The sequence below is a fragment of the Dromiciops gliroides genome, chromosome 2 (assembly GCF_019393635.1).
Source record: "Dromiciops gliroides isolate mDroGli1 chromosome 2, mDroGli1.pri, whole genome shotgun sequence".
NCBI lineage: Eukaryota > Metazoa > Chordata > Mammalia > Microbiotheria > Microbiotheriidae > Dromiciops > Dromiciops gliroides.
In genome coordinates, this window is record NC_057862.1 from 360475853 (window position 1) to 360499082 (window position 23230).

General features: G+C 46.0%; 2 protein-coding genes across 10 annotated transcripts in view; one reads left to right on the forward strand and one right to left on the reverse strand.

Moving 5' to 3' along the window:
- GSS (glutathione synthetase) overlaps positions 1–11777 on the reverse strand; it is a 28504-nt gene extending 16727 nt beyond the window's left edge. The window contains exons 1-3 of one of the 7 annotated variants that reach the window (XM_043982342.1): positions 11285–11777; positions 6209–6361; positions 5940–6076 (exon numbers count right to left, since the gene is read on the reverse strand). In XM_043982342.1, the coding sequence (XP_043838277.1) occupies positions 5940–6076; positions 6209–6341 (270 nt within the window). In that variant the 5' untranslated portion in view covers positions 6342–6361; positions 11285–11777. Of the gene's footprint in view, positions 1–5939; positions 6077–6208; positions 6362–11036; positions 11203–11284 lie in introns of those variants that run through there. The other 6 variants (XM_043982345.1, XM_043982341.1, XM_043982344.1 and 3 more) reach the window with 6 other exon arrangements.
- A 7808-nt stretch (positions 11778–19585) lies between these two features.
- On the forward strand, positions 19586–22555 carry LOC122739807. 3 transcript variants are annotated; one of them, XM_043981506.1, is made up of 2 exons: positions 19586–19757; positions 20916–22555. In XM_043981506.1, exon 2 carries the CDS (start codon positions 21484–21486, stop codon positions 22330–22332), a length of 849 nt encoding a protein of 282 aa, XP_043837441.1. In that variant the 5' UTR covers positions 19586–19757; positions 20916–21483; the 3' UTR covers positions 22333–22555. The 3 variants fall into 3 exon arrangements, with proteins under 3 accessions (XP_043837441.1, XP_043837442.1, XP_043837443.1); XM_043981507.1 differs by having other exon boundaries at positions 21053–22555; XM_043981508.1 differs by having other exon boundaries at positions 21536–22555.
- Positions 22556–23230: the final 675 nt, after the last annotated feature.

Below are 23230 nucleotides of genomic sequence, written 5' to 3' on the forward strand. Positions count from 1 at the left end.
CTTCTGGCTGACACCTACCCTGGGTATTCTGTGGCTTGCTTATCCATGATCCATGAGATAATCCCTTTATTCCCTCTCAACCCACCCCAAACCAACCCCAAGTACTTGTAAATTCCATTTAGTACTGGGCATCCAGGTCTCTAGACACCAAGAGTTATTGAAATATGTGGTTTCTTAGAAGTAGGAGTGATAGATCAGTAGCACCAAAGGGTCAGTCTGGTTACTAAAAATGTAATTGGCTTGCTTTTTGGTTTTTTTTGTGGGGCAATGGGGGTTAAATGACTTGCCCAGGGTCACACAGCTAGTAAGTGTTAAGTGTCTGAGGCCAGATTCAAATTCAGGAGTACTCAGGTACTCCTGGATCCAGAACAGGTGCTTTATCCACTGCGCCACCTAGCTGCCCCCAATTGGCTTGTTTTTAATGAAATTTAGTTCAACTTTTAAAAAAGTCAAAGCTATTATCTCAAAAAAAGAGAAGGTTTAATTAAACCTTCACTAAAGAATACAGAAACTCTTCTGCAAAATACCAAAACAAAAGCTTAAAATTAGGCTGTGCTTTAAGAGGAAAAAAAAAGGCAGGGGGGGGGGGGGGAGATACCAAGATAGCTATCTCAAAAGAGGTTACCCATAAAAACTTCCAAAAAAAACAAGTGGGTTTTTACTCAGATCAAGTCCAAGCTCAGTTAAAGTCTAAACTACAAGCTATAGTACTGTGGGATTTCCAGAAAGTAGTAACAAAATGACCCATTTTCTCCCCACATTAGTGCAGCATTTTCAATGTTGTTTTATATATACAGCATCACCTTTGTGCCACTTAGCAAATAGTTAAACTTTCCCAGTACCAGCTCTTCGGGAAGGTGGTTGTGCTAGACTGTTCCAAGTGCCTCTTCCACCTCTAAAGCCGTGCCTCAAGCTATGGCCTTGAAGAAATCTTTCTGACACTCTGTCATGTCTCTCTGTTGAGCTTCCTTTCTTCAGCCCATGTTGTACACCTAGAACTGGACTTTAGTTCAGAATATATATTGTCAAAGAATGACTTGGATTTGTCCTAATAGCAGTCAGGCCCCAGGAGGCCCTCCTCTGGGGTGCTGTCATCATTCTGAGTTACTACCGATGGATCTCCCTCCTCTTCTGACTGTTTTGTCATCTTTAAAATTCAGTTTCTTCTTAAATTCCTTGCCAAGTTCTTCTCTGTTGAACTGAGCATTGGCACTCTCAAAATCAAAGTTACCTTCAAATTTAAATAGTGTTTTCCTTCACATTTGTTGGGTGGTTCTGCCCTCTGGAACAGTTCCTTATTTGCCTGTTTCCTGATCTTCTTCTTTGATCTTATCTGTTTTCATCATTCACCTGCCCTTGATTGTGCACAGGTACTGACTGAACTACATTACTTGCTTTGCTGTTTGGTTGGACCTGGCAACCACTGTGTTGCACCCCTATACAGAACCAGTCTGGATTGCCTGAACACCATGGGATCTTATATACCAGGATGGACAGAAAACCAGCTTCCTTAGAAGAGAGCTGATGGGGGGAAGCTAGGTGGTGCAGTGGATAAAGCACCAGCCCTGGGTTCAGGAGGACCTGAGTTCAAATCCGGCCTCAGACACTTGACACTTACTAGCTGTGTGACCCTGGGCAAGTCACTTAACCCTCATTGCCCCGCCAAAATAAATAAACAAATAAATAAATTTTTAAAAAAAGAAGAGAGCTGATGTAGCTCTGAAGACATGTCAAACTCTGAAACAGGCTGTGGAGATGAAGAACCAGCAGCTGAGGGTGGGAAGGCTTACCAATGTTTTTAAACCTAAGGAAGCATGAGCTGGCAGCAAGCTTGTTGTAGGGTGGCATACCTCTAAAGGGGCTGTAAGGCACATATATATATAAAAGGTGAAAAACTTAGAACTCAAAATCTTCTAAATTATGAATGTTGAAAATTGTTTTTACATGTAACTGGAAAAATACTAATAAATAAAAAAATAAAAATAAATGACCTGCCTCCACAGACTCCCAAGCCCCTCAACTTGGACTGCCACTCCTAGATCATCTCCCACCTCTGAAACTCCTTGTTCTCTATCCTGTAAACAAAAGGAGAACTCACTTCCACCTATCTCCCTCAACTGGTAGAAAGGCTGACCACACCAGATAAAACCTTTCTTTTTTTTAAATCATAAAAGTATTTTAGTAATTTTCCAATTGCATGTAAAGATAGTTTTCAACATTTGTTTTCATTAGATTTTTAGTTCCAAATTTTCTCTTCTTCCCTCCCTTCCTCCCCACTCCCCAAGACAGAAAGCAATCTGATATAGGTTATTCACATTAAACATATTTCTGCATTAGTCATGTTGTGAAAGAATCAGAACACAAGGGAAAAATCTCAAAAAGAACCCAACAACCAAAAAGTAGAAACAGTATGGTTCAATCTGCATTCAGAATCCAAGTTCTTTTTTCTGGATGTGGAGAACATTTTCCATGATGAGTTCTTTGGAACTGTTTTGGATCATTATACTGCTGAGAAGAGCCAAGTCTATCTCAGTTGATCATCACAAAGTGTTGGATACAATGGTACAATGTTCTCCTGGTTCTGCTCACTTTACTTGGCATCAGTCCACTTAAGTCTTTCCAGGTTTTTCTGAATCTGCCTGCTCATTTCTTACAGCACAATAGGATTCCATTACATTCCTATACCACAACTTGTTCAGCCATTCCCAATTGATGGGCATTCCCTTGATTTCCAACTCTTTGCCCCCCCAAAGAGAGCTGCTATAAATATTTTTGTACATGTGGTCCTTTTCCCTTTTCTATGATCTTTTGGGATACAGACCTTGTAGTGGTATTACTGGGTCAAAAGAGAGGCACAGGGGCAGCTAGGTGGCGCAGTGGATAGAGCACCAGCCCTGGATTCAGGATGAGCTGAGTTCAAATCCGACCTCAGATATCTTTAACACTTACTAGCTGTGTGACACTGGGCAAGTCACTTAACCACAATTGCCCCCCACACACACACACACACACAATGTATCATGAACACAGTTCCAAATTGCTCTCCAGAATGGTTGGATCAGTTCACAACTCCACCAACAATGCATTAGTGTTCCAATTTTTCCACAGCTTCTCCAACATTTATTGTTTTCCATTTTTACACAAACTTTCAAGCAGTATCTGATGCTACAGAACCAAGTCACCTTTTAGTCTGAATTTTGTTGTAACCATAACCTGTCAGCTGCATAGATGACTCCCTTCTCCATAATAAATGATGGCTTTGACCTCTTGTACTTCCCAGATTCTATCTCTTCTATACACTGAAGTTATCTGCCACAGACATTTCTTGAAGAAACTAGAGATGATGCAAGTCAATCTAAAAGCTCCCTCCAATGGTCATATCAATATTATTCTGTTTCTCTAGGGAGTCATTCCAAATAGGATACCAGCTATGGCTCTCTACTTATAACTTCTGAAATAGCTTTCCACTTTGAAAAACAGAGGACTACTACCTATAGGAGGGACCCCTTCTTATACCAATGACCTCTTGCCTTCAATAACCTACTTCCTTCACATCCAATCCAACCTTGTCCTGGCAAGTCTGGCTCAACCCAACTCTCCACCCTGTAGTTCCCAAGATGGCCTTCCAGTATTAAATGAGTAAGAATAAGACCTGGGCCATTAGGGTATTGGGCTGCTGCCATGACTTAATTAACTAAATATTTATGAAGCACCTACTGCTTATAAGATAATGTGTTACCTGTCCACCATAGTGGCCTGGAAAGGCTATTATCTGGAGGACTACATTTAAGAACTGATATTTGTGTTTCAAGACTTCCAAAGACTTTCTATGGCTACTGCCCAACCAAATGCCCATTCCCACCTCCCCAGGAAATATCCCACCCTAGGGGGAGGGGGGATAGAGATTTACATAGTGCCTACTATTTGCCAGATGCTTTTTTACAAATATTTCAGTTTATCCTAAACAACCCTATGAGGCAAGTACAAGTATTATTCCCAATTTAGAATTGGGGAAACTGAGGCAGAGGTTAAGTGACTTGCCCAGGATCACACAGCCAATAAGTTTCTCAAGCTGAGTTTGAACTTGGGTCTTCCTGATTCCAGGCCCAGCACTCTCCTATCTACTTTACCATTTACCCTAAAAGGGAAGATGGTATTTTCTACACAGATCCACATTGGTTCTTTGTTCCTATAACCCAGTCAGGGGGTAATTCACCTCTTTCATTTGTTGCTCAAACTTCCTGTTTGTGGGGTTTTTTTCTGATTCTATAGATTGTGATTTCACTCATATCCACTTGGTTTTGTTGACTCTGTGCTCTGTTTGCCTCCCAAGCCTTTCAATTCCCAGCTTATATCATAAATATGTTCCTGTCTGTCATTCTGCTTCAGGCCTTGCCTTTTGCCCTATTCTAAGTAGGTATCTCCAACGCAAGTGCTTGTGGTTTACTGATTGCTCCCTCCTATTCTTGGTGTCCCATGAGCAATAAGTTCTTTGCTGGGTCACTGCTGCTCCCTGCTGGCCCTCGTAAACCCTATGAAGCCAGAGTCTTGGATATTCAATTAACCTTCTGTGTGCTAGTTCCTAGTTTCAGGCCATGATGGTGACCCTCTCTCCAAGGCCCCTAGAAATTTCCCAAGTCCTTCTTGGGCTCCAGGAGGAGGGGGAGGAGGGTCTCTGATCCTACTGATAGGGTTTCCGAAGAGAAAAATATTCCCAGGACAGCAAATTAGAATTCAGAATGGGTAAGAGAATCATTAATATTCAGGTTAGGTTCCCAAGTCAATCTAGAAAAGCCCGTATTTAAGCCATTATTAGTTGAACTATATCATTAATATCACGTCTATCAAAAATATAGTCCGAGTTCCAAACAAGGAGTTTACAAATATCTTCTGAAAAAGAATATTCACGGGGCAGCTAGGTGGCACAGTGGATAAAGCACTGGCCCTGGATTCAGGAGTAACTAAGTTCAAATCCGGCCTCAGACACTTGACACTTACTAGCTGTGTGACCCTGGGCAAGTCACTTAACCCTCATTGTCCTGCAAAAAAAAAGTATATTCACAATTTGGGGACTCTCTGTATCAGGAAACTGGCAAGAACTGATATGGCTTGAGTGCATAATTCACAAAGCTAAAAGAGTTTTGCACTGGAGTGAATGTATTTGGCTGTTATTTGAGAGTAAAGAAATTGGCATCAGTCTTCAAACAATATTAAGCTGAAGAATTTTATGAGGGAAAAGCTTTTCAGTGTTACAGGTTTACAAGGGTAGCTTAGGAATTCAACTCTGGAATAAGCACTGACTGATGAGAATTACACAGTCCTTTCCCGTCTTTAAAATTATGCTTGTTGGAACACACTGTTCCCAAATGTGGACTGCAGGCCCCAACAACTTCCAGCTGCCTCATAACTTTCTTTTTTTCTTTTCTCCTTTTTTTTTGTGGGACAATGAGGGTTAAGTGCCCAGGGTCACACAGCTAGTAAGTGTCAAGTGTCTGAGGTTGCATTTGAACTCGGGTCCTCCTGAATCCAGGGCCAGTGCTTTTTCCACTGCACTACCTAGCTGCTTCCCAGCTGCCTCATAACTTACAACACCTGCATTCCCACATGTAGGTGCTATTGCTTACAAAACTATCTCTCTATACAAATCAATGTGCTGGCATGGACAAACACACACACACAGAGTTAACTCTCCGACCAAGTACAGGACCTCAGTCAGCCTTTATCAATAGATCAGTGTCTGCTGACTGACTGGAGGAATGAAATCTCAGGAAGGAAAGTCTTGTCCTGTCATGGCTTTTACAAATGGCTCAGAGAAGCTCCAGCCATTGCAACTGGATTGATATTTCCAGCATCCAGTGGCTGCCCTATCAGCAAAGCAGCCAATAATCTCATTCCAGGCCACCACCCTCCTCCCCCTGACAACACTCGGGGCAGCTTACATCAGAGGAGCTGGGATCCTGCTTGGTCCTCATCACCACTCCCTCCATGAAGGCCTTTTCCACGGCCTGCCGGGCCAGCTCTTCCAGCTGCTGTTCATTCTGCAGAATGCTTTCCCAGCTTGCCGCCATCACCCCTGCTAGGACAGGTAAGAGACAAAGTTAGAGCCTACTAAGTCACACCAAACAACACCAGAGAAGAGCTTTTTGTACTAATACATCTTTCATGAAGGCAGTAGGGCTATGCTTAAACAGGAGGCAAACTGTTTTACCTCTGTCTGTCTCAGTTATACAACGAGCAGGTTGGGCTGGATGAGCTCCAAGGTCCACTTCAGCTCTAAAGCCATGATCCCCAAAGTTGTTTAAGCTTTCTAAATTCGGACTGGTGCTTAGACTGGGCAGCATGGTAGAGTACTGTCGGCTGACTGCGGGAAATCGAGAGACCAAGGTGATAGTCTCAGGTCTGTTATTTTACTGGCTCATTCACTAGAAACATCCACTCTGTTGTCAAATCTTGTCATTTTTACCTTCATAACATCTCTCAAAAGATATGGGACAGGGGCAACTAGGTGGCACAGTGGATAAAGCACAGGCCCTGGATTCAGGAGGACCTGAGTTCAAATCCAGCCTCAGACACTTGACACTTACTAGCTGTGTGACCTTGGGCAAGTCACTTAACCTTCAATGCACCGAGCCCCCCCCCCCAAAAAAAAAGATACGGGACAGCCAAGTGGCGAGTGCACCTGGTCTGGAATCGGGAGGACCTGAATTAAAATCTAGCCTCAGACACTTACTACCTATGTGACCCTGGGCAAGTATGTTAATCCTGTTTGCTTCAGTTTTCTCATCTGTAAAATGAGCTGGAGAAGGAAATGGCAAACCCAAACCACTCCAGTATCTTTGCTAAGAAAACTCCAAATGAGGTCACAGAGAGTCGGACAGGATTGAAATCACACACATAGACATACACTTTCTCTCCACTCAGCTATGACTTTAGTTTGGAACTTGATTACCTCTTATCTGGATTATTACAATAGTCTACTCTACTATTGGGTCTCCCTGCCCTGTCTTTCCATACTTCAAACCAAAGTCCACTTACCTGCCAAAGTGATTTTCCTAAAACTCAGTTCTGACCATGCCACCACTCATGCACTGCCCTTCCCCCCAACTCCAGTGGCTCGCTGTTACCTCTAGGATCAAATATAAATTCCTCTTTGGGGCATTTAAAGACCTTTTAACAACTTGCCCCTTCCAACCATTCCAGTCGTCTGATACTTGACTATCTTCCATCCTCTCTGATCCAGTTGCACTGTCCTATTTGCTGTTCTTCCTACAAGATATCCCATCTTTGAACATTTGCCTGGGCTGTGCCCCACGCCTGATTTCTCATCCCAGCCGCCTGGCTTGCCTGGTTTCAAGACTCAGCTCAAAGAGGCCCTTCCCAGTCTCTTTGTCCCCCAGCCCCTCATCCCTTCCCTCTATTATCTTCTATTCACACTATATTTATCTTGTAGGCACACAATTATTTGCATGTTGTCCCCCCAGTAGACTGTGAGCATCTTGAGAGCAGAGAACCATATTTTTGCCTCTCTCTATCTCCCCAGTACTTAGTACACACACATGTATTGAAATAAGAGAGCCAGGATTCAAAACCTGATCCTCAAACTCACTATCCAGCATTTCTTCTGCTACATTCCAGTGACTTTTCATATTTTCACATACATTACCTAATCTGATTGGGAGGGATCATCCCCATTTTAAACATGAGGAAAGTAAAGATTGGAGGTGAAGTAACTTGTCCAACATGACAAAGCATATTGGTGCAGACAGGAGGTGAGGACCTCGGTCTCTTGACTTGGGTGCTCTATTGCTTCTCCTTCTCCACCTAGCAGGAGGCGGGAGCCATTCCACACATTCCATAAGAGAAGCAAAGTCTAGCTTCCTGGCTATCTTGCTGCTAGCGGGGGAAAAAGTTCTAACTACCTTAACTGGGGAGCTGCTCTGCCAGCCACTGCACTGTCAACTTGGGAGAGGGACCAGGAAACAGGTTTTCCTCAATCCTGCCCTGAGGCAAACAGATGGACACTATGCCCAGGCCTGCTTCATGGCAAAGTCAGACATGTTCTGGGTCATACCTCTCTAGTAACAGTTCTGTATCAGCTAACAGTTCTAAGACCAGGGTCACGCAGACAGAACCTGTTAGTATGTTTGTGCCTCCTCGGGTTTTCAAGTAAATAGGAGATGGGGTCCCAAACTGAACCAAATATATTTTCATTCAGGGAATTATGCAAATGATCTGATTTAGTAGTTTTAGAAAACACATAGTTTAATTGAAACTAAACAGTGTAGTCTTGTTCAGTGACTATTCAGATGAATCAGTCAGATGGTTTTAGAAAATGTAGAGCTTTAAAGATATAGATACATAGGGATTGGATAGAGTGATTTCTTTAGTACAGTGAACTACAAAGTGAAGAAATTCCTTTTACCCATGGGGGGTGGGGTGAGGCATGGAGGAGGAAGGAAGGAAGAGAGATAGACAGAAACAGACAATAGAGGGAGAAGAGATATAGAGAAAAGAGAAAAGACAAGAGAGAATGAGAAAAGAGAAGGAAGGAGAAAGAGGGAAGAAAAGGAAAAGGAAAGATAAAGAGGAAAAGAAAAGAGAAAGGAGAAAGAGGAAAGAAGAGAATGACAAGAAAAGTAAAAGAAAGATGAATAAAGAGGAGAGAAGACAGAATATTTAGCTTTATTAATGGGGTAGATGTTTTAAGGTACTTTGGAAGAAAAACAACTACTGGAAATTCAGGTCTAGCAAATGAATATGTTTCTGGCTCCCAATTAATAATAACAAAACTATAAGGTCTACAAAGCATTTCCCACCTACCCCACCCCACCACGCTCAAAAAAATCAGTTAGGTAAGTATTACAAGTATCACTCAATTTTTACAGAGGTGAAATAATTTGAAGATGGTCACAAAGCTACTAAGTGTCAATGTTCATTCAACAAACTTTTATTAAAAACTGTCAAGTGGGGGAAGCTAGATGGCGCAGTGGATAAAACACCGGCTCTGGATTCAGGAGGACCTGAGTTCAAATTTGACCTCAGACACTTGACACTTACTAGCTGTGTGACCCTGGGCAAGTCACTTAACCCTCAATACCCTGCAAAAAAGAACCCCCCAAAAAACAACTGCCAAATGCCAGGTGAGAGGCAGCTCAGTCAGTATAGCTTCCTTCCCAAAGTCAGCAAGATCTGGGTTCAATTTCTGACTTTCACAGCCAAGCACTAACCTACCTTTCCAGTCTTATACATTACTCCCCTTCACACACTCTTCAATCCAGCCAAACTGGCTTTCAACTTGTTCCTCAAAAGACATGCTATCTTCCCATCTCTGTGCTTTGCCTGGAAAGCAATTCCTCACTTCCATGCTCCAGAATCCCTAGTTTTCTTCAAAGATCAGCTCAAATACATGAGGTATATATGCAAATTGCCTTCTATTTATTCTGTAGATACTAATATACAAACATGTTCTTTCTTTCTTTTTTTTGGTGGGGCAATGAGGGTTAAGTGACTTGCCCAAGGTCACACAGCTAGTAAGTGCCAAGTGTCTGAGGGCAGATTTGAACTCAGGTACTCCTGACTCCAGGGCCAGTGCTTTATCCGCTGTGCCACCTAGCTGCCCAAACATGTTATTTCTACTGAACGTAAGCTCCTTGAGGGAAGGGACATTTTTGGTCTTTTATGCCAAGATGGGATTGTAGCATAGTAGACAGAGAATGGGCCTCACATCCTGGCTCTCAGGGACCCAGACAAATCCAGTACTTTTAAGTTACAGATGAGTAGCGATGTTGCCATGAGGGATGCAGCCTTTCCTATAGGGGTGATATCATAGTTCTAGACTCTCCACTCTCTCTACCCCACTAAAAAATAAACCAGGAGGTATTCTGGGTAACAGAGACAAAAATGGAACAATTATAATAATTTCAAAGGGGGGAAGGAGGAGGGAAACCACCAACTGAACATGCCTGTTGTCCAGACAATGACCTGCAGTTAGATGAATAGACTTGAACTTAGGCTTCCTGACTCTAGGCCCTGAATAATAGCATCACATTTCTATAGGGTTTTGAAGGCTTAAACTGTTTTTTCCCCCTCACAACACAAGGATTAGCTTTCAAATTTCTCATAGCACCTTGCCCGGCACCCCCCTCTGCTTTTATCCTACTCTTTGTTGTAACATTTATTTTGATTACATACCTCATCTTCTGTCCCACGCCCTCCTCTACCTCCTACCTTCCTGTCAGACTGTGAGCTCCTCAAAGGAAAAGAACAATGTGGTACTCTCATCCCCAGAGAAGAGCACAGAGGAGTGAACCAAGCTCTGGGTTTGTTCATGAATCACAGTAGGCAGAGCTGGAGGGAGCCTCAAATAAGACCGCCTAGTCCAACCTGTCATTTTGTTTTACGGATTAGAAAATTAGGGTCTGCAGTAGGAAAGAAGAGATTTGCCCATGGTCACACAAGCAAAGACAGGATTTGAACTCAGATCCTGATTCCAAACCTTGAGCTCTTTCCCTGGGAGCCTAAACAACTTAAGTCCCCATTATGGGAAGAAGTTGCTGGACATCCCAGTGGATGGGGTTGGGGAGAAAAGAGGGACAGAAGAGAGAGGAAGAGGCTGGGAAATAGTGGTTGGAGAGGAAGCAATGTGGGAGAAGAGAAGGGGGAAATGAGGGAGAAAAAAAGGGAAAGGAAAGGAAGGAGAAGGGGAGAAAGAAGGGAGATAGGAGGAGAAAAGGTGGAAAGAAGGGAGGTATAAAGAAGGGAGAGGAGGGGAAAGGAAGTGGGATAAGGAGAGAAAAGGAGGGGGAAATGTGGGGAGAGGGAAAAAGAGAAGGGGGAAGCAGGAAAGGGGAGGGGAAAGAGGAGAGTGGGAGGGGGGAAAGAGGAAAGGAAGGAGGAAAAGAAGGGGAAAGGAGGGAGGTGGAAAGAGGGGGGAAGAGGGGAAAAGACGGGGAGGGGGGAGGGGAAGGCAGGGAGTGGCCCGGGGAAAGCGGCGCGACTGTCCTCGGGTTCAGGGCCCCACAGCCTCCTCGTGGGACCTTTGGTTGGAAGCTCCAACCCGATCTTTCCTCTAGGCTCAGAAGCTCCCTCCTTCACCCACGCAAGCTTGGATGTGGGCCGCACACCGGCTCAGCCAAGGCGGGCGGACCCACGGTGCCATCGCCGTCCCTCCCTCCCCGCCTTCCCGGGTCCAGGCGAGCGGGCGAAAGCCCCTCCCCACTCTCTGGAAGAAGTCTCCTGAAGCGTGTCCCTCGCAGGCCACCGTCCCGAGCGTCCCCTCACTTACCCGAGCGCTCGCACAGCCCAGGCCGCAGCAACTTGGCTTCAAGCGCCGCTTCAGGGTGGGAGGCCCCCTAGCCCAGGAAGGGAGGGGAGGAACGGAGGAGGGAGGGGAACATGAAGGAGGCGGGGCCGGGGAGCATACGTCTGCGCGCTGGGTGCTGCCGGGGAGACGGGAGATGTGACTGGAGGATAAAGGTTAGTGGTAGAAGGAGTGCTGGACGGCGGCCGGGAAGAGACGTGCACTGGAGGTGGAGAGGCCGAGAGGGAGGAGGGCAGGCTGGCTCGCGGACTGCAAGGGCGGGAGCTGGGTACTCCGGGCGCGCACGCGCGCCAGCTTGCCCAGGCTTGGCTCCGCGCGCTGCTCCGGAGCCCCGCGGTGACACAGTGGAATTCACGGGATGGAATCTGACCCCGGAGGCGTGGTGCGGTGCTCCAAGGACAAGGGTTCAAATCCTACCCGCCATTTACTAGCAGTATGACTTTGGACAAGTCGCTTCAACCCTCCATGCATCAGTTTCTTCCTCCGTAAAATGAGCGTTTTGAAGGTCCTTTCCAATGGGAACGGGAGAAAGGCTTCCTTCCCACCTTCCCGAGGCACCGGCTGATGAAGGCTGGGCTTAAAGATTTTTCTGAAATCGTTAAATTTGCCTTCCGCAAAGCTTTCCCTTATCAAGTGCAAAAATTCAGAGCCGGAGGGGACCTCAAACCACCTGATCCTGGTCCTCACCCTTCCCATCCAGGAGGGCCAGAGAAGGCTTGCAAAGTCACATAGGAAGTTCTTGGCAGAACATAGACTGCACCACCACTCTTCTCTCCTCAAACTACGGAACCATTTTCCTTGTATGGGATCGTACATTTAGAGTTGGAAGGGATCTTAGAAATAATCTAACTCCTCACTTTTACAGATCAGGAAACTGAGGCCCGAGAGGTTATGAGTTTCACAAAGTTTGTAAATGGCAAGGTTGGGCTTGGCAGCCAGGGCCCCTGACTCCAAATGCAACATTCTTTCCATTGCCCATGCTCCGTCTGTTTAGATGCATTTTATTACACATTCTCTTACATTCTAATTGTTCACCAACATGTTGTGTATTCCCCACTAGACTGTGAGTCTTGCCTGGACAGTGACTAGGTCATCTTTGCATCTCCCCAGCTCCCATAAGGACCTTACACAGAAGGGTAGGATGTCTTTTAATAAATGTTGAATAAATTAATGAGATGAAGTGGGGGGGGAGGGGGAAGAAAGAACAGAGAACAGAACCACAGTGGGAAAGGTTTGAAATAAAGATTTGGGGCCGATTGACTTTGCATGAACTCCCCAAGTTGTAGTTTGGGGCTTCTAAAAGACCACCCAGATCCTACTTCAAAATCATATAAAAATTAGCTGCTGTAAAAGGAGGAAGATCGTCATACTTTCCATTTTTGCAGATAGGCATGTTGTTTGCAAGGTTATTGTTATGGGCCCAGGCCACCCCACAAGTTCTCTGGGGTACCTCAAAGAACCTTCTCCTTGAGAAACTAAACCAAAGGACAGACACACCTAAAGAGATAAGTGGAACCTGATCAGGACTGAGCTAGCTCTGTGACCATCACCCTTCATTCCAGCCTCCCCCACCCCTGGGGAGATAAGATTAGATGTGGCTGCTGCCTTTGTGGCCTGAGGAGGAGAGAGATGGTTTGAGAGATCCGAAGCTACCCCTCACCCAATTCCCCCAGCCACCACCAGTGGGGAATGGTCCTCCCTCAATAAGGGAACTTTCCACAGTCAGATGATCACCCCCATCAGTCCTCTATATCTGCCTGTCTCCTTCTCGAGGAGATTGGTATCTCAGAGCCATGCTCTGTGCCATGCCTTCTCCCCATGAGTCCAAGGATTTCTCTCTTGGTTTCCCTTCCCCAACTCCTAAATAAACTCCTATCATATTCTATTGGATTTGTGTGCAAGAGGGTGTAATTCTTTAAAGAGGAATTCCTAAGAACCCCAAACCCCTATCCCCAACCCCTACCCCAAACCCCCTACCCTATTTCCCTTAACAGTTGTGTTTTTTTTATTTTACTACTCCATTGATCTAGTATATAATTTGATTGCCTTCTCTCTGCTAGGTACTGTGGCATGCCAGAGAAGGTAAAAGTCTTCGAACTGGCCCACAGGGAACTTATAATCCAAAATAGTCAGTGTAGCTCATAGCTTACATTTTTACAATTCTTCAAATACGTAATGTGTCTATTGAGGTACAGTGTTTCCACAGACTGCCAGTACCAAGACGCTTTACAGTTGGCTTGGTGTCAGCGGGACCCAAATTCATTTGACTACAGATGAGATACCAGACATCAGGGATGGCATGAGGACCTTAAAGAGCAGGAAAAGAAATGGTGGCCAAGGTTTCTACATAGCTATGACTGCCTTCTCCCTCTCCCCAATTTATTGGTGTTAGATTTTTGATGTGTAGCATCCTGTAGCATTATTAGTCTATTAGGTATTTAAGAAGCACTCCTTTCCTGGGCTGGTGTTTCAGAGACGCTCCCTCTCTTGAAGCAGAGCAATATCCCACGTAGCTTCTAGAATTTGGCAGCCTCTGGGACAGTGGAGTTGGGGTTGGGCTGTCTGGTTCTCCCATGCAGCCTTGACCAAAACAGTCACCAGAAGCCTTTGCAGCACTTTCCAATCCCAGTGTGAATAACCCATGCATAGCATGCACAATGGGAGATGGGAAATTTATTAAAAGATACGACATTTGGAAGTTGGCTGTCTTTCACAGTTTAGGAGAATGAAAATGGACTATATAGTCCTTGGGTTACTGTATCCTATGATATGTTTAATGTTTCTTGCCATGACCACACTTTTACACATCTAATTGAACTGTTTAACAGGTTGAAGTGATTTGTGAAGCACCATGAGGATCTAGTAGGAAATGGGGTTTTTCTCAGTGAAATGGGAGCACATGAGTCAATGAGAATAACAGGGCCTTCATTCCTGCTCACCTCTCCCCATTCATAGTGTGTGTGTGTGTGTGTGTGTGTGTGTGTGTGTGTGTGTATAGCAGGAATCTCCTTAAAAACTGTTTGAGTTTGTTCAAGTCATCATTCTGCTAAAAAGTGACAAGCTCATGCATAAGCAGTCCAGAAAGACCTAAATAAATAACTCAGCCAATGCACTCTGAGCTCATTCAGATCCCTTGGCTGGATTTGGGGGGGGGGGGTATCGGGGCAATAGGGGTTAAGTGACTTGCCCAGGGTCATACAGCTAGTGTCAAGTATCTGAGGCTGGATTTGAACTCAGGTCTTCCTGAATCCAGGGCTGGTGCTTTATCCACTGTACCACCTAGCTGCCCCCCTTGGCTGGATTTTTACCTTATGTGATTGTGCATAAAAGGCAAACTCTAAGTGAACACCATACTACAAAGTGGTATTTGCATATCCCCCATGAGCATTCCTTCCATGGTGTATATTTCATGTGGGAGTGATATCAAGACCCAAAAGGACACTAGTGGGAGTTATGGTTTTGAGAAGATGGGAACCCGCCAAATACATTGACCCCACAGTAACCTTGTCTGGGGGATCCTTTTCTAAACTGGGAGGTGTCCCCAAGTGCTACATAATTATTGGGGGAAAACAACAAAAAAGTACAAAGCATTGATGGTGAAGGTTACAAAGATGATGCATTCAAAATCTTTCAACCCAGGTACAATAGCCTGGAAGCTTCCCTCACCCTCAACTCCATATTATAGCATTTCCCACCTTTCTTTCCCCTGCCCAAACTGACTGTGGTGGGGTGGGGGGAAACAGGGGAGCAAGTCACCTATGGATCGATCTTGTCAGGGAAACTGGGTAAATAGTTCAGATGCTAGACATTCTAGCACCATTCTAGCTATTTTATACATCCAACCCCTTTGAGCCTCAGTTTCCTCAACTGCAAAATGGGAATAATGATATACTGCTCATAACAACTTAAGGTTGTTATGAGAAAAGCACCCTGTAAACCTTAAAGTGCTATAGAAATGTGAATTATCTTTAATGTCGTTCAAGGATTTGACAATCTTGGAAATTTGCTTGGGACACTGAGAGATTATGTAGTTTGCTGAGAAGTCACACAGCCAGATCTTCACTAGTCAAGAATATTTAATTGGGAGTTCTCATTATCAATTGAAGGGCAGTTAAGGTGGTGAAGTGGAGACAGTGTTGGGTCTAGAGTCAAGAAGGCCTGAGTTCAAATTTGGCCTAAGACACTATCTGTGCAACCCTGGGCAAGTTACTTAATCCTGTTTGCCTCAGTTTCCTCATCTGGAAAAGGAAATGGTAAATCACTCCAATATCTTTGCCAAGAAAACCCCAAATGGGGACACGAAGAGTCACACATGACTAATCAACTAAACAGCAACAACAACAAATGTCAATTAAATCACTGATCTAGGCCCAATAAAAAACAAAACAAAAAAAACCCACAAGTTTTGGCAGATAATTGAGCTCCATGGCAGAGCAGGTCTATAAACAGAAAGAACAATATCTTTATTATGGCTTAAAGTGTATATAGCACTTGCTCATATAGGATTCTGTACCAGGATATACAATAGGAAAGCGAAAATATAAAAACCCCACAGGATTTCAGAGGTAAAAGAGAACTCAGAGGGCATCTAGTCCAACCTATTCCTGAAGCTACTCCACAACAACAATAACATTTAAATACTGCTTACTATATGCTAGGTACCAGGCTAAGACCTTGACAGTTATTTCATCTGAACTTCACATCAACCCTAGGAGGTGGGTGCTATTATTATTCCCATTTTATAGATGAGGAAACTGAGGCAGACAGAAGTTAAGTGACTTGCCCAAGATCACACTTACAGAGTTGAATTCAGCTCTTTATGACTCCAGGCCCAGTGCTCTTACCACTAGATACAATGCATCACCTAGCTGTCCAACATTTTTTTTTAAACTGAGTTTCCTCCCCGTATTGCCCACATTGGAAGTACAAGGGCTACTTGCAAACTCTGTCCAATCACTTACCAGTATAGGAGCTTTGACCTGATCTGTGTTCAGCCTGGGCAGGCTCACCACCCCCTGGGTAATCTGGTGTCCCCCATCTCTCCCCTTCCCCACATTGATGCTGTACTTAGTAAAGACCCTCCCAGGCATAGCCCAATGCAGCTTAGAACTCCCAAACTCAAGCACTCCACAATCTCAGGCTCCCTTGGCAGCAGAGACCCCCAGGTGTGGGCATCCCCTGATGCAACATTCCTGATTAGTGTTCATCCAGCCACTTCTTGAAGACCTGCAGTAACCGAAGACCCATTACATCTGGAAGTATCTATTGCCGTTGTTGGAAAGCTCATGTAAAAGATGTCTGCACTGTCTCATTTCTGGGAGCTGAAGGACCCCCAATAATTCCTATAGAGAGAAACAAAATCGTGAGACACTGGGAAGGGATGAAATTTCTGAAAAACAGAGCTCTGGGTTCCCTATTTCCTTTGTCCATGAGATGTCCCATCCATCATTCTTGGTGTGGGGAGCAAAAAGCTTTGATAATCAGACCGGGGCTCCCCTGCCCTCCACGTGGGTTAGCAGAGAAGCAGCCTTTGGCAGTCAAGACTCCTGGGTTGCTACAGCCATGTGCACCTTTATCTTCTGTAAGTAGGACCAGCTGAGAGAAGGTTGCATGTGACCAAGGCAGCTGCAACCCCAAGCTTCTTAGCTATGGTGACCAACATTGAGATGATCTTAAGACCTCAGAGACTCTAAAAAACCACCTCTTCATTTACAAATGAAGAAAGTGAATCCCAGGGTGTTATGTGGTTTTCCTAAGGACACACCTAGGAAATATCAGAGATGGAGTTTGAACTCAGGTCCTCTGACTCCAAAGTCTTTTATATTCTTTTTTACTCTACCATGTCACCCCAATGGTTGAGTAGAGAGGGGGCTCCATGGGAGAGGGGGGAAGCACATAAGCATTTTTTCTTTTTCTTTTTCTTTTTTTTTGCAGGGCAATGGGGGTTAAGTGACTTGCCCAGGGCCACACAGATAGTAAGTGTCAAGTGTCTGAGGCCAGATTTGAACTCAGGTACTCCTGAATCCAGGGCTGGTGCTTTATCCACTGCACCACCTTGCCGCCCCCTATTTTTTTCCTTTTTACTTTCTCTATGCTTAATAAACTGTGTGGCCACAATATATTGATTGCCTGAGTTTGTTGAAGGTTGGGGTTTGATAAGAAAGAAGAGTCCGGATGCAGGTAAAGGGTCACAGCTCTAGAGAGCTGTGTTCAGAACATAGATTTAATACTTAAAAATTGTAAAGCTATTATTTCATCATTCCTTAGTCTAAATCCAGAACGTGGCCAGCAATGGTTTTAATTTATTCAGCCACCTGGAACCCAACAGCTCCAGAATGTGGGAGGCTCACACAAGCATGCCAGAGAGACTCTGATGAGACCAGTAGGCTGAGGGAGTGGATAGAGTGCCTCCTGGTGGACAATTCAGATACTGCCCTCATCTAGTGGTACACTTTTTTGTAGACTTAAGGAAGGTGGTTTAGAAGCTGATGTAGGCTGCTGCTACTACAGCACCCCAAGTGTCACTCCAGGTATCCACCTAGTGAACACACGGGCCACAGGTGTTACACTGAGAAATCTCCTTACATTGATCTGTCTCTCCCACAGCTTCCACACATTCTTTCCAGCTCTGCCCTTGGTGGGTAGGAGGCAGGAAGCAAAGCTCAAATTTCCCCCATTAAGATGACACTCTTCCCAATCTAACATCCTCTGGTTCTCAAGCTTGGAATCATTTCTGACTCTCAGACCCAAACAAGAATCCCTTGTATTGAACATTCCTGACAAGTGGTCATCCAGCCTCCACTTGAAGAACATTAGTGATGGCTATTACTGGGATGTGCCTATTCAAAAAGACCTGAGTTCAAAGTGACCTCAGACATTTACTGTGTGACCTTGGGAAGGTCACTTTAACCTGTTTGCCTCAGTTTCCTCAACAGTAAAATGGGGATAATATTAACACCTACCTCCCAGGGTTATTGGAGCAATCCAAAAATCAACTAATAAATATGTATTAAGGATCTGATAGGTGCCAGACATTGCTAAACACTGAGGATACAAAAAGAGGCTAAAGAACTCTCAAGGAACTCACAATCTAATGGGGAGACAACATGTGAACAGATATATGAAAAGGAAGCTATATACAGGATAAATAGGAAATAATGAAAAGATGGAAAGTATGGGAATCAAGAGGAGTCAATTTGTAGTTAGATTTTAGTTGAAACCAGGGAGGTCAGTCATCAGAAAGGAGGAGGGAAAACACCAGGCACAGGAGACAGCCAGAGAGAATTACATTATATTTGTAAAGTGTACTTAGCAAAGTACCTGGCGTTGGATAGGAACTAGCTTGTAGCAGCCACATCAATCGCTAAGGGTCGGGAGTAGACCATAGTCAGCACTTAATGTTTCTTTAATTAAAATGAATGGAATCATGGGAACGTTTGAGGCCATCTGCAGTGGTCAATACCCCCCTCGCCCCCATTCTTGGTTGTTTCTGAGTAGTGTCCAATTCTTCTTGACCCCATTTGGGGTTTTCTTGGCAGATATACTTGGCAAAGAGACTGGAGGAGTTTGGCCCTTTACTTCCCCAACTCATTTTTTTTTGGGGGGGGTGAGGCAATTGGGGTTAAATGACTTTCTCCGGATCACACAGCTATTAAGTGTCAAGTGTCTGAGGCTGGATTTGAACTCAGGTACTCCTGAATCCAGGGCCGGTGCTTTATCCACTGTGCCATCTAGGTGCCCCCTCCCCAACTCATTTTACAGTTGGGAAAAGGGTTGAGTGATTCGTTCAAGGTCACACAGCTAGTAAGTGCCTGAGGCGGATTAGCACTTAGGTCCTTCTGACTCCAGGCCCGGTATGCTAGCCATTTCACCGCCTAGCTGCCCCAGTTTGACAGCTGGGGGAACTGAAGGGTTAAATGACTCGTCTAAGGTCACACAGCTAGTTTGTGACATAGGTGAGAGAATTCCCAGACACCATAGTACCACCAGAATCCCGCTGTCTAAGTTGGTCTCCACACAAAGCCTCTTTCACATTATGCCTTATCCATTCCTACACGTCGTTTGGAACTTGATTCCGTGGGATGTGGGGTGAGGTTGTAGGTGCGCTGTCCAACCTTCCCCCCACTCAAGAGGGCGAAGCTATCGGGTCTTCGCTTTGCAGTCTTCCTTTGGCGTGGGTCCAAGGGCGTCCAGTGGAGGTCAGCGCGAGGCAGCCCTGTGCGCCTGGGCTCGCTTCCGTTCCGGCCGGGAAAAAGAGGTCACGACGCCCCTAGAAATGTGGGTGTGGGAGAGACGGGAGAGGGATTTCTACATGGACCAGAGCCTGGCTCACAGTGGGATGGGGGAGGGGCCGGGGCTGCTGTGACGTCGGCACCAGCATTGAGACCCCCACAATGCTCGTAAGGACCAGAACCCCGGGCGGCGCCAGACTCTGCAGGTGAGTAAAAGGGCTTGGGGAGGGCTTAGGGAGGGTTTGGGGAGGAGGAGCTGTCCCGCCGATGGATCAGGGCAGGGGACACCGCTCTGGGTGGACACTGAAAAGTTACAGCAGTCCCGGGGGGCATGATGAAAACTCAAGACTCAAGGGAAAACGCTGGGATGGGGAGGGGACTTCCCAGAAATCGGCCCAGGTCTCCTACAAACTATTTGGGGGTAAGGATGGTTCAACCGCCCCAAGAGATTACCCCCCCCCTCTTTCTTCCTCCAACAGCCTCTCCCCAAATTCAATTTAGTTTCGGTCTACCAAGGGAGTGGTGTTACTTGTGCTGTATTGTCACAGGACCCCAGGAGGGAGGAGGAGATGGGCCCGGGATGGCTCTGGGACAAAGAGGCAGGAAACACCCAGGAGTGAGCTCCCCATCCCCACCGGGAAGATTCCAATTGGCCTACGCATAATGTTCCCCTCAAGAAACCCAAATACTGAAGTCCAGGAAAAATAATGATCCTCACACACGTGCACTCACACACACAGAGCACTTTGAAGATAACAAAGTGCAGGATTCCTACCAATAAACCTGTGAAGTAGATAGTATTAGGCATTATTCCCTACCTATTTTTTGCATATTGAGAAATTGGGGTTCAGAAAGATTAAAGGTCACACAGCTAGTGATATTGGAGCTGGAATTCAAGCCATACCTCCTTGGCTGCAAATTTAGCAGTCTTCTCAGTGATGAATCCTAATATAGCCATGGGGAGACATCCCTTTCCTCCAGCAGGATACCTGCTACCTGTATTAGATAGAGACTTTTTTCTGGTGTCCCAAGACATCAGGGAGGCCTTGGCTGGTTAACTATCTGTAGACATTAGGCAGGTAAGTCAACTGAACCATCTTGCCTCCATCCCTCCACTGTAGAGAGAGACAGCACTCTTCTGCTGGGCTATAAAATTGTCCCTCCTTGGGAGATAGATAGTCAAGGAATTAGAATAATAAGTGACTGAAACAGGGCAGAAGGATAGAGGTCTCCTTTTCTCCTACCTCCTAGGTAAAAGAGAACCCAGGATTCATCTCCTGTGGGGACAGTCCCTACCTCAGCTACCCAGGGCCCTGAAAATATTAGCTACCCTGTCCTCTCCAATCCCACCCTCTCTCCTGCAGGGAAGCTGTCCCAGTCCCTTGGCCCAGGGCCTGGGAGAGGCTGTCAGACATCCCCCTGCCCTTGTGATCATCTGGTGGCCACTCGGTGGTAATCAGGACCTGGAACTGAACATCCATCCATCCATCCATCCCTCCAGGCCCCACACACCATCACCAGCTGTTGAGCCCAAGAGAGTTCTGGACGTTGCCTGCTCAGTCCACGTAGGGTCAGGACCACCCCTGGCTCCAGGGGCAGCTGAGTCAGACAGCAAGACCCTGAAACCAAAGGCCAGGCCTACAAATCTGGCTACCAGCACCCAGATTTAAAGAAACCTGATTCACTAAGAAGACTGGAAACCAATTCCCTCACCCCCAGGGACACAGATAACTAATGTCTAACAGAAAAGTCAAATCCCCTCAGCCTGAGACTTCACCCTTTGGGCAACTCCTTGTGTAGTTCCAAACCTCTTTGTCCGAGAGCTTCACTACAAAAAAAAAAAAAAAGAATATCCCCCCTCCTCTTCCCCCTTGGAGGATCAGGTCCATCTCTGTGCCCGCCCATGAGTGTGGGCCCCCAAGTCCCTGGGAAATGGACATCAGTATCCAGAACATCCTGAGCTTTTGCTTTGGACGCTTTCTAGGGTCTAAGAACAGCCAGCCTTTCCTGCCCAAGATTGAAGGCCCTCTGTTGCAGATCATGGGTCGCCCCCCATCGGAGGCGGAAGATGCCCTTCTGGAGAATGAAATCCTTCCAGACAGCATGCAGTACTTCCCCGAGGGAGACAGCATGAGCAGTACAGAGAGGGACCAGGGCCCTTGGGATGCGGTATCATTCCCTGACGGGGAGGGATCCACCGGGGTCGTGGACAGAAGCAAGCTGCTGTGGGAGTCTAGCCTCGTCCCCATCTCTGAGGCACTGGGGGCCCCAACCACGGAGCACCCTGCTAGCTGTAACTGTGGGCAGCTGGGACCCATAGCACTCTTCTCTCTCCCGGAGGCCACAGAGACAGTGACACGCAACTCTTCGCAGAATGCATCTGCCCACCCCAGACAAAGTGATTGGAGGATGGACACAGAAGAGAGGAAGGAGCTGATGAGCTCCTTCTCCATGAGGCCTGACCCCGCCAGACAGCTGTGGCCTAAGACTCGGGTGTGCCAGGCGTATCACGGAACTTCAGAAGCAGGCCGGCCCACCACAGGATACTGGGGCTCTCCTCAGCCTGAAGCCAGGCTCCTACAGCCACCTCATCTAGACCTGGGTCCCACACAAGGGTGTGCTAGCCCGAAGCCCTACTGTGAATGGTCAGACACACAGGCACACGCAGACATGAACATGCACATAGAGAAGCCGTCGCAAGCACATCAGCATGAGCACATACATAGAAAAAAGCATTTTCGCATGAAAGCAGACACAGACCTAGGCCATCCAACATTTTAATCCCCCTCAAAGTTCTCTGTCCTACAGTAATACCCTGGGGATGGACTGAAGGATCCTGGGGGGTCAGGGGAGTGCTTCCTGGGATTTGGAAAGAAACAAGTGTCCAATAAAGGCTAAAAGACTCCCTGCCAGCTCTATAGCACTGGCCTCTTTCTGCATAGTCTCAGCATACGGGCTCGGTCACTAGGGAGAGTGTGCAGTTTGGGCTGGTTTCCAGGGGGTGGGCATTCTTGGATCCTGGGGGTGGCAGTGCCTCTAACTCGGATGAGACCATTCTAGGTGGTCCTGATGTGAACTTCACAGATGGAGCTTATAGAACCAGCTCTCAGGTGCTTTCACCCACCACACACACCCCCATCCACCCGTTTTATAGATAAGGAAACTAAAGCCCAAGAAGAATAATCGATTCACAGGGAGTGAAGGTCAGAGATGTGATTTGAACTCAGATCTTCAGACTCTGAGTGCTTTTTAAAATTTTTATTTAACTATACCATGCTGCTTTCCTATTCTTTCCTCCTCACAAAAGGACTCAGCTCCCCCTGAAATGTCAGAGCCCTTTTCATAACTCCTTCCTAGTGGCAGTCCCCAAACCCTCATTCTGCAAGACTTCCCCAAACTTCAACCTCCCCCAAAGTGTCAGAGCATCTAGGATATTTCCCCTAGAATATCAGAGCCCCCTAAAACTCCCTCCACCCATTTTATCAGAGATAGTTTGGGAGTTGCTGAGGTTATATTCTTTATGGGTTAGAAAGCTCAGTTTATCACCACCCCACCCCTGAACCTCTGTGGTATCTCCAGTCTTGATCCTGTGGCCTAAAAAGGTCATAGAATCCTAGGGTTCTGTAAAGAATTTCAGAGAGCATCTAGTCTGGTTCTCTGCATGGAAGTCTGGTATCTG